At 39.2% G+C, this 14,960-nt stretch overlaps 1 protein-coding gene across 1 annotated transcript in view; it reads left to right on the top strand.

Annotated features, from left to right (window-relative positions):
- DNAH3 (dynein axonemal heavy chain 3) overlaps positions 1–14,960 on the top strand; it is a 611,780-nt gene that overhangs the window by 33,354 nt on the left and 563,466 nt on the right. The window contains exons 4-5 of the mRNA XM_053694256.1: positions 387–456; positions 12,570–12,750. Of these exons, the coding sequence (XP_053550231.1) occupies positions 387–456; positions 12,570–12,750 (251 nt within the window). The remainder of the gene's footprint in view (positions 1–386; positions 457–12,569; positions 12,751–14,960) is intronic.

Here is a 14,960-nt window from a genome sequence, read left to right as displayed (position 1 = left end):
TAGCCACCAATCAGAAGCTACTGAGCCTTTCTAGAATGAAGCAAAGAAAAAAATTGGGTTTAATGTCCCTTTAATACTTTGTAGTTTATTTATAAATCATGGTATATGTTCCTTTTCACACTACAATGTCATTGTAAAAAGGGATCTATTTAGTGTTGCAATACTAGCACCAGTTGGTTGCAGACCTGTTCCTCAAGAGCGGACATAATGCGATTACTGCTGCTTCTAGTTGGAAGATGATCCCATGGGTTTTTAGTTTTAGAAAAAGATTTTTTTTTTACGTTTGCTGCTGTAGCTGATATGACACACACATCTTCTACGCTTCTTCGCTCACATGTCTTTGTAGTAACAAGCTGTCAGCCAGTTTCCTTAACTAATGGATTCAGCTTCAAAGGACTCTTCATCCATCCAGAAAAAGCTAAAATCGTCTCCAAGGAGCAAATGTAACACTGATAGGTAATGCAACTTGTCAGTCAGATCCTCTGTTAAGTACTCAGGTGACTCATTGTAACCCTACAAGTATAGAATGTTTTTATCTTAAGCAGAAGAATAAGAAGCCATTGGAATATAAATCTGATTTATCACTTATACGTTTAGCTTCACTGATATATTTTTTTATATTTCTGAGTTGTTTTTTCTTTAAAGGAAATTGTAGGCCTGTTTAAATTTACTGCTCTCAATATATCTGGTAAAGAAAGGGCACCATTTTGTATTAAAGGGACTTTAAACCCATATTTTATTATTTCATGATTTAGAAAGAGAATGTCATTTTAAACAACTTTTCAGTTCACTTCTATGATCTAATTTGCTTCATTCTCTTGATATCCTTTGTTGAAAAGCATAGCTAAATAGGATCAGTAGCTGCTGATTGGTGGCTGCACATAGATGCCTTTGCGTGATTGGCTCACCCATGTGCATGGCTATTTCTTCAACAAAGGATATCTAAAGAATGAAGCAAATTAGACAATAGAAGTAAATTGGAATCTTGTTTAAAATTGTATTCTCTGTCTGAATCCTGAAATAACAATTTTGGGTTTCATGTCCCTTTAAATATTTGCCTTGCACAGAGCCAGGTAGTATGTGCAGTTGCTGTAGATTTCACTGCACACTGCCCGCCAGTTCCTCAGTACCAACCAGCTCCAAATTTAACTTTCATGCAACTTTAAACAACTTTGCAATTCACTTCTATTCTCTAATTTGCTTTGTTCTTTTGGTATTCTTTGTTAAAAAGCATACCTAAGTAGGATCAGGAGCAGCAATGCACTACTGGGAGCCAGCTTCTGATTGGTGGCTGCACATTTATGCCGCTTGTTATCGGCTCTTCTGATGTGTTTAGCTAGCTCCCAGTAGTGCATTACTGCGCCTTTAACAATAGATACAAATAGAATGAAATACATTTGATAATAGAAGTCAATTGGAAAGTTGTTTAAAATGGTATGAAAGAAAAGCATTGGGCTAGTGCAGATCTAGTATAGGCTAAGAGTATAGGTATAGCAAAGATCATTTAGGCCAGTGTTTCTCAACTCCATTCCTCAGAACCCTTTAACAGGCCAGAGTTTTATTATATCTTAACTAGAGCACAGGTGAACGAATCATCTGAAGTGTGAGAGCAGGTTAGTAACCATGGTTACTGATCAGCTGATCATTTCACCTGTGCTCTAGCACAGATCTAATGAATATCTGGCCTGTTAAGGGTCATAAGGACTGGATTTGAGAAACAATGATTTAGGCTAAGATGTTTGGCTCAGCCACTGACACTAAATTGTAGCATTGAGTGGATTACTCTGGCTGGTATGGTGGGCATTTGCTTGTTTGTTTTTTTGTTAAAGTACATTAAACTTTTAGCCGGCTCATTTTTGGTTCAGCACCTGGGTAGCACTTTCTGATTGGTGTCTAGATGTAGCCACCAATCAGCGCTACCCAGGTGCTGAACAAGAAATGGGCCAGCTCCTAAGCTTACATTCAAATAAAGATACCAAGAGAACAATGAAAAATTAATAATAGGAGTAAATTAGAAAGCTGCTTAAAATTATTGCTCTATCTGAATCATGAACGTTTAATTTTGACTAGACTGTCCCTTTAAGTCACACATTATATATTAGAATAGATGTTAGAAGGAAATATCCCTGTGACATGCTATGTATTAGACTAAGTTTAGAACTGTAACCCTAAAATGATAATGCATAAATACAGACTGTAATTTTACTCTTAATAATTGTGCGCCTATTAATAAATGTTATACTTGCATATGTGAGCAAGGGCAGCCCTATGCTCAGTGCCTCATGACAAAGATTCTTACATCTTGAGCCAGATCTTATTTATTTTAGGCTTTGCCTTATTTTTCTTTCTGTACAACTGGCACACTAAGGTCTGCTGATACAAGATTGGGAGTATATTGTCTACTGACCAATTACTGGTGCATCTTCCTCGGAGCATGCATTAAATAATTCATTCAGAATTTTTAAAACCCACTCTGTTTGTTGCATATATTGGGTTTTTTTAGATCAAAAAGGTTGGATCAGAGTTGCACAATAACCAACGGATACCAAAATAATTGTTCCCACCGAGTGCAAAGTACTGTAGAGTTGTCCTTGCCTGCATCTATAATGATTGTATTTTTTGTTTTATGTTAAAATACTGGTTGTAAATATGATGGGCGTCTTAAAATGTTTTATTGTCTGCAAATTCTCTGTAATAACAACAACCCAAATTATAATTCATCAGTAGCACTTCTTTTCAGTTACTCTTGGCAGTATTGAGATACAGTAAAATATGACTTTTTATCTCATTGTTAAATGGACAGTTAAAGGGATACAAACCCACATTTTTTTTCTTTAATGATTCAGATAAAGCATGCGATTTTAAACAACTTTCTTATTTACTCCTATTATTACCTTTTGTTTGTTTCTTCCTATCTTTATTTAAAAAGCAGGAATGTTAAGCTGAGGATCCAGCCCATTTGGTTCAGACCTGGGTTACTTACTCTTGCTTATTGGTGGCTAAATGTAGCCACCAATAAACAAGCGCTATCCAGGGTGCTGAACCTATAATGGGCCAGCTCATAAAATTTCATTACAGCTTTTTAAATAAAGATAGCAAGAAAATAAAGAAAAATTGATAATAGGAGTAAATTAGAAAGTTGCTTAAAATTGCATGCGCTATCTGAATCATAAAAGAACATTTTTGGATTTAGTATCCCTTTAAGACAAAATTAAACTTTAATGATTCTGATAGAGCTTACATTGCTGGGCCAGAGCGAAAAACGCTGCTGATCCAATCAGCAGCGCTTGTTCCACATATGAGTCATGTGACTAGTGCTGCTGATTGGATCATCTGCGTTTTCCACTTAAGGCCAGCAGTGCTCTGTGTCTCGAGTAGTATTTCTACTGTGTGTTCAACCTCTTTGCAGGGGTTAAACACAAAGTAGTGCAGGGTCGATGGTCTTAAAATTACATGCTCTATTGAATTAGTTAAGAGTCAATCATAGTTTTCTAGAAATAAGTTGTCTTTCTGATTCACAGGTTACCAAGGCCAATGTGACTTAATAATGCTCTAATCATTCTCACTTGCCCTCTTCTTTCTGTCTCTCTTTTTCTCACTCTCATTCACTCTCTTTTTCTTGCTCACTCTTTCTCTCTTTTCTAATCTCTTGCTTTCACTCTCTTTCTCTTTCTCTATCCCTCTCTCCCTCCCTCTTGTTCTCTATTATATCCCTTTTTTGAGTGTTTATCTTCTATCTTTGTTTTGTTTCTCTTTGTTTCTCTTTTTTTCCTTTCTCTGTCTGTTACTGTATTATAATAAGTGTATTTGGCTTCATACAATTCCCCCTCTCAGCACCTGCACTTACTTAGAAGTGGCTATCAGACAGCAGCTGTGTTAAAATATACTGAGCGCTTCCTTTTCGTCTGGAGGGAAATTCAGCTCCAGCAAAGCTGTAAATACTGGGGGTGGTAACGAAGAAAACAATGCTTTGTGAATAAATTGCTTGTGGCACATGATCTGTTGAAGAGATGTGATTTCCAGATTTATTCCTGTGCAGTGTGAGTAAGGGCAGGATTTAATGTCACTAAATTTTAGCTGCCTTAAACTGTGCAAATGCAACATCTATTCAGTAGTGTAGGGGATAAGTAAGAAGTGATTACATTTAAAGATGAATATAGATTGTATGAGTACCACTATTGGCAATGCATTCTGCGTTTTTTGTGACAATGACTCATACAAGTTTTCTTTCTTATGACACAGTGAGTCCACGGGATCATCAATTACTGTTGGGAATATCACTCCTGGCCAGCAGGAGGAGGCAAAGAGCACTACAGCAAAGCTGTTAAATATCACTTCCCTTCTCCCAAACCCCAGTCATTCTCTTTGCCTCTCGTGCAAGGAGGAGGTGAAGTAAATAGGTGTCTGATAAAGATTCTTCTATCAAGATATTTTTGTTTTGAAGTCAGAGTAGGCTTGCCCTGAGCTTCCATCACAGTCTGGGTCTAGCCGTGCTCCACGTTAGTCTCTTCAGTAGGGCAGTGGTGGCTTTAAAGCAGTTAGGAACTTGTGAGGTGGGCCTTGCTGAGTTTTTCTAACATGTTGCTGCCCTGGTATAGAAAGCCTGAGTAGGTTTACTCTGTTTTTCTTTGTTTCACAGGTCTCTGTGAGGAGCGGCATCCTCTCATGCCGGGTGATCTGTCCTCCTGCCGGACAGCTGGATATACAGGTAAGTGCCTTTTGGTCTTCTGGGTGGAGGCTGGCACTGAAGGGGTTAAGAATCCTCTGTATTTTATATGGGACTCTGCATCCTAGTCAGGATGTTTTATGGCAGGGGCAGGCAATGTGATTTGGAGATTTATGGTTAAACTCCTTCACAGCAATGAAGGAAATTAGTTAACCTTTTTTTTGGCTCAATATAAGAATCAGAGTTTTATTATACGGTGCAGTACTATTTTAAGGACTGCATTTCGTTAGAAGAGACAGCCTCTCAGTATCCAGGACTGGTTCTGTCTACCTCAACCACTCCTTACTTATGGGGGAGAAGTCAGGGATTAATAAGTAGCTAATTAATTTTTTCTGCTGCTGTTACTAAATGGAGGTTTTTTTTTTTTGTAAGCTACCGGCGGAATGCTGCGCAATGTTTAGTTTCCTTGCCGAGTTTTTAGTTCCTGCTTCTTTCCTCTCCAAAGTGGAGCAGCGTCATTTTTGGCGTTTTCGTTCATTGGGGTTCTCTCCGTTTTGTCCTCAGACAATGGGGACGGAGCAGCACTCATTATCTGTCTGGTTTGTGTCCCCTTAATGAGAGGACCCTTTTCTGTGATGTCTGCAGACCGGGAGAGTAATTTTCAGGTCTGACAGCGATGTGCCTTGTATTTAAGTTAGTTGATCTTTTTATGGCTCCTGGAACAATGGTTTTGGAAACGTTTAGTCCCTTATATTAAATTCATTCTTTAAATAAGGATATATATATTTTATTATTGAGCCCTTTATACAGATGATTCTTATTTCATACTACTGTCAAATTTTATCAGCTTTCAGTATTTAAAGTGACAGTTTAATTTCATAATAAAACGTATATGTTTTTTTTTTTTTTTATTGTTTCAGGACAGGTTCTGAAAATCATGATGGTATGTTAAGCACAAGAAATTTCTCTCTATGCATTTCTGTGTGGCTTGCTTTGTTAAAGCAGGATATGTTTTTGTATAATGAGTGTCAGCTATCTAACTAAGTCACAATATTTAGCTATTCAAAATGTTTAAATAGTTCTATCCTTGCCCTGGGTTCTTTTAGAATAGAACTCTGTTGCTTCAGTAAGGCGCAAGCAGTGTATGTGTATTGTTGGTTTGCTCTTTGATAGGGAAAACAATACACAATATTTTTCTGACATGTTTTCACTTATCTCTTGAGGGTAGAGATAAAGTTTGCCTCTGAGCCCATCGTCTCCCAGGATGATGCTGTTTAGGCAGTGCCACAGCTTTTTCCTGTAATGTCCCTAGCCTCTATGGCGTCACATGCAGTGCCTGCGGTTCCTCTCAATCTCCTAGAGGAGTTAATTGCTTGCAGACAGTTATGCCCAGGTATCTCCTGCGATTCCTGGGGCGTTATCTGCTTTTCCTTTAATAAGGGATATCGCAAGAGGAAAATAAGAGATTTAGATAGTAGGGTTTCTGTTCTCTTGCTGTTACACAGGTGTCTTTCCTCATGGATATGATAAGGATACTTTGGTTGCCTCTGAGGGTGGAATCTCAGATTCGGACAGTATAATTCCTTTATCTGCTGCTGAAGTGTAATTCTTCAGATTGAAGCTTGATCACCTTCGTGTATTGTTTAAGGAGGTTTTGGCTTCTATGGGTGACTCCGATACACCTATCGTTGTCAACCCCACGGAATTTGGTCAAGTTCATTGTTGCTTGATGTTTTTTCTCTGTGGAAGTATTTCTTGTTCCACTCCGTGCTTGGAGTTTTTATTCAGGAATGGGATAAGTTTTCCTTTTCCCTGTCTCCTTTAGAAGAGGCCCTTTTTCTACTCTGGCTAAAGAATTTCGATCCCTATAGAGAATAGCTGCTCTTTTTAGGATCAGTGGTCCAAGCTAAGGACTTATATGGAGGTTTGTATTGCCTCTGTGGCAAGGGCAGCATCTTTGGTGCAATGTTTTGTCTGATTCCATTTGGTTAGAGTCCCCTTTGAAAGAGATCCAGAACAGAATTAAGGATCTTAAGTTAATTATTTTTTTCTGATGTTTCCATACTAATTATTAAGCCAGGGGCAAAGTTACTGGTTTCTCTGTGCTAGTCCATGGGGCGTTGTGTTGTGAGTCAGTTTTATAATCTGAAGGCCGTGAGTAGGACTCACACAAGGCACTTGTTTTTCTCAAATACTATTAGTTTTTTCCCTGGGTGCTCCTTTATAAGGTTAAGACCTTGTTTGATCCTGATCTAAGAAGTATATTTCTGATATCGAGGGTTGTTTCGGACCACCAGAACGATGTCAGATAGAAACCTGCAGCTTAGTCTGTATTTGTATGGTTCGCCTCCAATACAAGAACTATTGGGAGGCTGATGTTCTCTGGGTACGAGATGTCCCGGTTAGACTGCAGACTTAGTGCCACAGGGTTGCTAACTAGAAACAGACCCTTACTCTCAGACGCTGATTCCATCTCTCAGTTTTATCTGTGGACCAGATAACAGAGAGGCATTTTAATTGTTTTTTTGAACTTTTTCCCTAGGAGTGATAGTCCAGTTTCGTGTAAGGCAACAGGATATAGGAGTCTATTCATCCTGTTAGTGGTTCCCGGAAAAGTGGGATTTTTTTTGTCAGAGTTTGGACCTTTAAGTGTCTCAACTAGTTTTCTCAGAGTACCATCCTTCAAAATAGAAGGCTGTGGTTCGATTCTTCCTTTGATCTAGTAGGGTCAGTTCATGATTATCATAGATCTGGAGGACGCACATCTTTAAGCTCCTGAGATTTGTCCTTCTGTCACACACTTTCAGTTTGGTTCCCTTCCTGGACATCATATTAGTTCTGGCGCAGTCCTTCCAACAAGCAAACTATCATTCAGGGTCTTGTTGTCTTTTCTTCATTCCCAAGGATGGGAAGTGAATATGAAGATGAGTTCCCTTGTTCCAACGACAGGGGTAGTGGTTCTTAGGGACCATAGTAATTTTTGTATCTCTAAACTTTTTTCTGACAAGGGATCAGAATATAAAGGATTTTCCATCTTGCCTTCCTCTACATTCTATTAGGCCTTCAGTGGCTTAAGGTTTGGAGGTAATTGGTTAGATGGTCGTCGTCCTTGCTCGTGTCCATCCGAGAGTTCTGCTGTTATGCATGCTCGGTTAGTAGTACAGGCGAGTCTGTGTTGGAAGGCAGGTTTTCTCAGGAGAATCAGAGTACTGACTCTGGAGTCCTTCCTGGGTGATAGTGCCCACGGTCGCCAGCCGGTTGGGCTAGGAATATGGATTTGGGAGGAGTCAGTTTTCCTTATTTCCATCTTGGAGTTGAGACCAATATGCAATGTTCTGTTGATCAGTTGGCCTTAGCCCGGTTTATCAGGTTCTAGTTGGCCTATATTCTCCTCAGTGGTTTGCATCAACCACCTGGGAGGTACCTGGAGTTCTTTAGTTAGTCAGTGGGCGGACGCTCACAATTGCTGTTTATCTGCTATTCATTCCAGGAGTGCATCCTGGGAGCGGACTTCTTGAAAAGTCAGTCTTTTTCTCTGGGCGCTCTTTCTGGAGGTCTCTCCGGATTAACCCTTGGCTAGGAGGGTAATGGAGTCTGATCAGTTGGTAGTACGTCTAGCTCCTTAGGATGCTGCCTTGTGGAGATGTAATCTCTTTCTCCTTGCGGGTTGTTGTTGAGGAAGGACATTCCATACAGGGTCCTTCCTTCATCCAAACTTGTTTTCTCTCTGTTTGATGTTTTGTATGCTTAGTTTTGTCTATGCGCAGTTTTTATGCAGTGGTATTTGCGACCTTGATCAGCCTGACAAACCTGTTTCTAGAAAAATTTTCCCATAAGGTTTGGCGCAAATTCCTTATTGGTGGGAATCCAGAGACCAGTCTTGGAAGTAGGGTCAGGATTCTTAGGATTTCTCCTTTCTCCAGGTAGGTCTGGAGAAGGGTTGTCAGTGTATTGCACGTGTCGGACGGATGTACCAGATGGGTACTCTCTTTGTCAGGCCCTGGTCAGTATCAGGCCTGTGTTTTAAATCAGTTTCTCCGCATTAGAGTCTTAACCTTGTTTTACAACAGGCTCTTTTTGAGCCTATGCTTTCCATAGATATTAAGTTATTATCTTGGAAGTTTTTGTTTCTTACTGCTATTTATTCTGCTAGGAGGGTTTCTGAACTCTCAGCTTTGCAGTTTGATTCTCCTTATCTCATATTTCATTCAGATAAGGCAGTTCACCGTACCAAGTTTGGTTTTCTTCCTAAGATTGTTTCGGACAGGAATATTATTTAGGAAATTGTTGTTCCTTCACTCTGTCCTAATCCTTCTTCTCCTAAATAACGTTTTTTTACACAACTTAGACGTTGTGCGTGTTCTTAAGTTCTCTTTGCAGGCTACAAAGGACTTTAGTCAGTCTTCTGCCTTGTTTGTTTGCTTTTCTGGAAAACGTAAGGGTCAGAAAGCTACTGCCACTTTTCTTTCTCTCTGGTTGAGAAGCATTATTTGTTTGGCATTTGAGACTACTGGACAGAAACCTCCTGTGAGAATTACAGCTCATTCCACCATGGCGGTGTCTTCCTCTTGGACTTTCAAGAATGAGGCCTCTGTAGAACAGTTCGGTAAGACTGCGACTTTGTCTTCTTTGCTCACTTTTTCTAAATCCTATCATTTTGACACTTTTACCTCGGCTGAGGTTTCCTTTGGGAAAAAGGTTCTTCAAGCAGTGGTGCCTTCTGTTTAAGTTACCTGTCTTGTCCTTCCCTTATCATCTGTGTCCTCTAGCTTGGGTATTGATTTCCAACAGTAATTGATGATCCCGTGGACTCACTGTGTCATAAGAAAGAAAACAACATGTATGCTTACCTGATATATGTATTTATTTCTTGTCAGGGTGAGTCCACGCCCTCCCTGTTTTTTCAGACAGTTTTGTTTATATAAACCTCAGGCACCTCTGCACCTTGTGTTACTTCCTTTCTCGCCTTTTCCTTCGGTCGAATGACTGGGGTTTGGAGGAAGTGATATTTATCAGCTTTGCTGTGGTGCTCTTTGCCTCCTCCTGCTGGCCAGGAGTGATATTCCCAACAGTAATTGATGATCCCGTGGACTCACCGTGTCAAGAAAGAAAGAAATTTAACAGGTAAGCATAAATTTTGTTTTTCAGAGCCAACTGCCCCATTGCTCTCCCACACCATGTTTCCTGCACCTGGTCTTGCAGGGAAGCCATTGTCTGTGCAGCAGTGGGTTGGTATTACGTTGGTATCCAACCATGTCCCATATATGCTCTATTGGGAACAGATTTGGGCATCATGCCAAATATTGCACAATGTTTGTAGGACACGGTTGTTCCTGATTACTAGTCTGTGGCAGCACATAACAAGCTATATTAATCAGGATCTATGATATCATCCCTGCCAGTGACAAACAAGCATCCATTTATTGGGGCCGATTTATCAATGTCTGGAGGACATGATACGCTGTAGCATATTATGTCCGCCATACATCGCTGAATAGCGACAGCATCCGCTGTTCGGCATTTAACATTGCACAAGCAGTTCTGGTGAACTGCTTGTGCAATGCCGCCCCTGCAGATTCACGGCCAATCAGCCACTAGCAGGGGGTGTCAATCAACCCGTTCGTATTCGATTGGGCGGATTGATGTCCGCAGCCTCAGAGGCAGCGGACGAGTTAAGGAGCAGCAGCCCCATTCTCTGCAAATCTTCTGTAAGAACAACAACCCATATTATAATTTATCAGTAATACGTCTTTTCAGTTATTCTTGGCTACAGTAAAATTGGACTTTTTATATAAAACTTAAATGGACTGTTAAGACAAAATTAAACTTTATGATATCAATAGAACTTTCAAGTTTAAAAATTTTCCTGTTCCAAATTTGCTTTGTTCTCTTGGTATCCTTTGTTAAAAGCATACCTAGGTAGTCTCTATTGATAGCTAGCTGCTGATTGGTTGCTGCACATATATGCCCCTTATCATTGGCTCACCCAATGTGTTGAGCTAGCTCCGAGTAAGGCATTGCTGTCCTGAGCCTACTTAGGTTTACTCCTCAACAAAAGATACCAAAAGTATAAAGCAAATTTGACGATAAAAGTAAATTTGTTTAAAATGACATTGTATTATCTGAACTATGCAAGCTGCAGGGGTTATACACAGTAGTGCTGGGTCGATAGTACACACTTAACAGATAAGAGCATGTCATTTTTTTACTTTAATGGCCCTTTAATGCACTTAGTAGTATTACATGCTGTATATACAATCAGATGTTACAGGCTATATGTACAATCAGATGTTACACGCTGTATATACAATCAGATGTTACACGCTGTATATACAATCAGATGTTACAGGCTATATGTACAATCAGATGTTACATGCTGTATATACAATCAGATGTTACAGGCTATATGTACAGTCAGATGTTACCCTGTATATGCAATCAGATGTTACACGCTGTATATACAATCAGATGTTACACGCTGTATATACAATCAGATGTTACATTCTGTATGTACAATCAGATGTTACACGCTGTATATACAATCAGATGTTACACACTGTATGTACAATCAGATGTTACACGCTGCATATACAATCAGATGTTACACGCTGTATGTACGATCAGATGTTACTCGCTGTATGTACAATCAGATGTTACATTCTGTATGTACAATCAGATGTTACACGCTGTATATACAATCAGATGTTACACACTGTATAAACAATCAGATGTTACACACTGTATGTACAATCAGATGTTACACGCTGTATATACAATCAGATGTTACACGCTGTATATACAATCAGATATTACATGCTATATGTACAATCAGATGTTACACGCTGTATATACAATCAGATGTTACATTCTGTATGTACAATCAGATGTTACACGCTGTATATACAATCAGATGTTACACGCTGTATATACAATCAGATGTTACACGCTGTATATACAATAAGATTTTACACACTGTATGTACAATCAGATGTTACACGCTGTATATACATTCAGATGTTACACACTGTATATACAATCAGATGTTACATTCTGTATGTACAATCAGATGTTACACGCTGTATATCGAATCAGATGTTACACACTGTATGTACAATCAGATGTTACACGCTGTATATACAATCAGATGTTACACACTGTATGTACAATCAGATGTTACTCGCTGTATGTACAATCAGATGTTACACGCTGTATATACAATCAGATGTTACACACTGTATATACAATCAGATGTTACATTCTGTATATACAATCAGATGTTACACGCTGTATATACAATCAGATGTTACATTCTGTATGTACAATCAGATGTTACACTCTGTATGTACAATCAGATTTTACACGCTTTATGTACAATCAGATGTTACATGCTGTATATAAAATCAGATGTTACACACTGTATATACAATCAGATGTTACATTCTGTATATACAATCAGATGTTACACGCTGTATGTACAATCAGATTTTACACGCTTTATGTACAATCAGATGTTACATGCTGTATATAAAATCAGATGTTACACACTGTATATTCAATCAGATGTTACACGCTGTATATACAATCAGATGTTACACGCTGTATGTACAATCAGATGTTACATTCTGTATGTACAATCAGATGTTACACGCTGTATATCGAATCGGATGTTACACACTGTATATACAATCAGATGTTACATTCTGTATGTACAATCAGATGTTACACGCTGTATATACAATCAGATGTTACATTCTGTATATACAATCAGATGTTACATTCTGTATATACAATCAGATGTTACACGCTGTATGTACAACAGATGTTACAATATTTCTGAAATGACACAATTGCACAAATCTTATAAGTTTACATTTTGCAGACAAGTTTATTTTATTTGTTGCAGAACATCTAACTACAGACAGTTATTAGAGTCATCCCCGCTGGAAGAACAAACGTCCCAATCTGATACCATAGCAATTCCCAAAGACATAGCCATGACGCCTGAAGAACAGCTACAGGTGATGCACCAGCATGAAAAGGAGATAAGCAAACAAGAGGGGAGACCATCTGAAAGGGACCTTGAGGTGAGTTGCACAATAGTATATCAATTACTTTCTCATCATATAACATAAGAAAATAATAAATACTTGTAAGTAGTTAAAGGGACAGTCAAATTTACACTTTCATTGTTTTGACAGAGCGTGTAACAACTTTCTCTTGTAAGGTGTATCCAGTCCACGGATCATCCATTAGTTGTGGGATATTCTCCTTCCCAACAGGAAGTTGCAAGAGGATCACCCACAGCAGAGCTGCTATATAGCTCCTTCCCTAACTGCCATATCCAGTCATTCTCTTGCAAACTCTCAACATAGCTGGAGGTAGTAAGAGGAAAGTGGTGTAATATAGTTAGTTTTTTCTTCAATCAAAAGTTTATTGTTTTTAAATGGTACCGGAGTTGTACTATTTTATCTCAGGCAGCATTTAGAAGAAGAATCTGCCTGCGTTTTTCTATGATCTTAGCAGAAGTAACTAAGATCCACTGCTGTTCTCACATATGTCTGAGGAGTGAGGTAACTTCAGAGGGAGAATGGCGTGCAGGTTATCCTGCAATAAGGTATGTGCAGTTTAAGTTTTTCTTGGGATGGAATTTGCTAGAAAAAAGCTGCTGATACCGGATTAATGTAAGTTAAGCCTAAATACAGTGATTTAATAGCGACTAGTATCAGGCTTGCTATCAGAGGTATATACTCTGATTAATGTGCAATATAAAACGTTTGCTGGCATGTTTAATCGTTTTTATATATGCTTTGGTGATAAAACTTATTGGGGCCTAGTTTTTTCCACATGGCTGGCTTGATTTTTGACTAGAAACAGTTTCCTGAGGCTTTCCACTGTTGTAATATGAGTGGGAGGGGCCTATTTTAGCGCTTTTTTGCGCAGTTAAAATTACAGACAGAGACATTCAGCTTCCCTCAGCAGTCCCCTGCATGCTTTAGGACATCTCTGAAGGGCTCAAAAGGCTTCAAAAGTCATATATTGAGGAAGGTAAAGCCACAGTGGAGCTGTGGCAGTTGTTGTGACTGTTTTTTTCAATTTGTTAATCCGTTTTTTGTATTAAGGGGTTAATCATCCATTTGCAAGTGGGTGCAATGCTCTGCTAACCTATTACATACACTGTAAAAATGCCTTTTTTCACTGTTATTTCAAATTTTAGCAAAATTTGTTTCCCTTAAAGGCACAGTAACGTTTTTTATATTGCTTGTTTAACTTGATGTAAAGTGTTTTCCAAGCTTGCTAGTCTCATTGCTAGTCTGTATAAACATGTCTGACATAGAGGAAACTCCTTGTTCATTATGTTTAAAAGCCATGGTGGAACCCCATATGAGAATGTGTACTAAATGTATTGATTTCACTTTAAACAATAAAGATCAGCTTTTATCTTTAAAAAATTTATCACCAGAGGTTTCTGGCGAGGGGGAAGTTATGCCGACTAACTCTCCCCACGTGTCAGACCCTTTGACTCCCGCTCAAGGGACTCACGCTAAAATGGCACCAAGTACATCAAAGACGCCCATAGCGATTACTTTGCAGGACATGGCGGCAATCATGGATAATACCCTGTCAGCGGTATTAGCAAGACTGCCGGAATTCAGAGGAAAGCGCGATAGCTCTGGGGTTAGACGTAGTACAGAGCACGCAGATGCCTTAAGGCCCATGTCTGATACTGCGTCACAATATGCAGAAGCTGAGGAAGGAGAGCTTCAGTCTGTGGGTGACATTTCTGATTCGGGGAAACCTGATTCAGATATTTCTACTTTTAAATTTAAGCTTGAGAACCTCCGTGTATTGCTTGGGGAGGTGTTAGCTGCTCTGAATGACTGTGTAGAGAAATTGTGTAGACTGGATAAATACTATGCAGTGCCGGTGTGTACTGATGTTTTTCCAATACCTAAAAGGTTTACAGAAATCATTAATAAGGAGTGGGACAGACCCGGTGTGCCGTTTTCCCCCCCTCCTATTTTTAGAAAAATGTTTCCAATAGACGCCACCACACGGGACTTATGGCAGACGGTCTCTAAGGTGGAGGGAGCAGTTTCTACTTTAGCAAAGCGTACCACTATCCCTGTCGAGGACAGTTGTGCTTTTTCAGATCCAATGGATAAAAAATTAGAAGGTTACCTTAAGAAAATGTTTATTCAACAAGGTTTTATACTGCAGCCCCTTGCATGCATTGCGCCTGTCACTGCTGCTGCGGCGTTCTGGTTTGAGTCTCTGGAAGAGGCCTTTCAGACAG

The sequence above is a fragment of the Bombina bombina genome, chromosome 11 (assembly GCF_027579735.1).
Source record: "Bombina bombina isolate aBomBom1 chromosome 11, aBomBom1.pri, whole genome shotgun sequence".
NCBI classification, from domain to species: domain Eukaryota; kingdom Metazoa; phylum Chordata; class Amphibia; order Anura; family Bombinatoridae; genus Bombina; species Bombina bombina.
The sequence above is the reverse complement of the archived record's forward strand: the minus strand, read 5'-3'. Positions and strand labels throughout refer to the sequence as shown.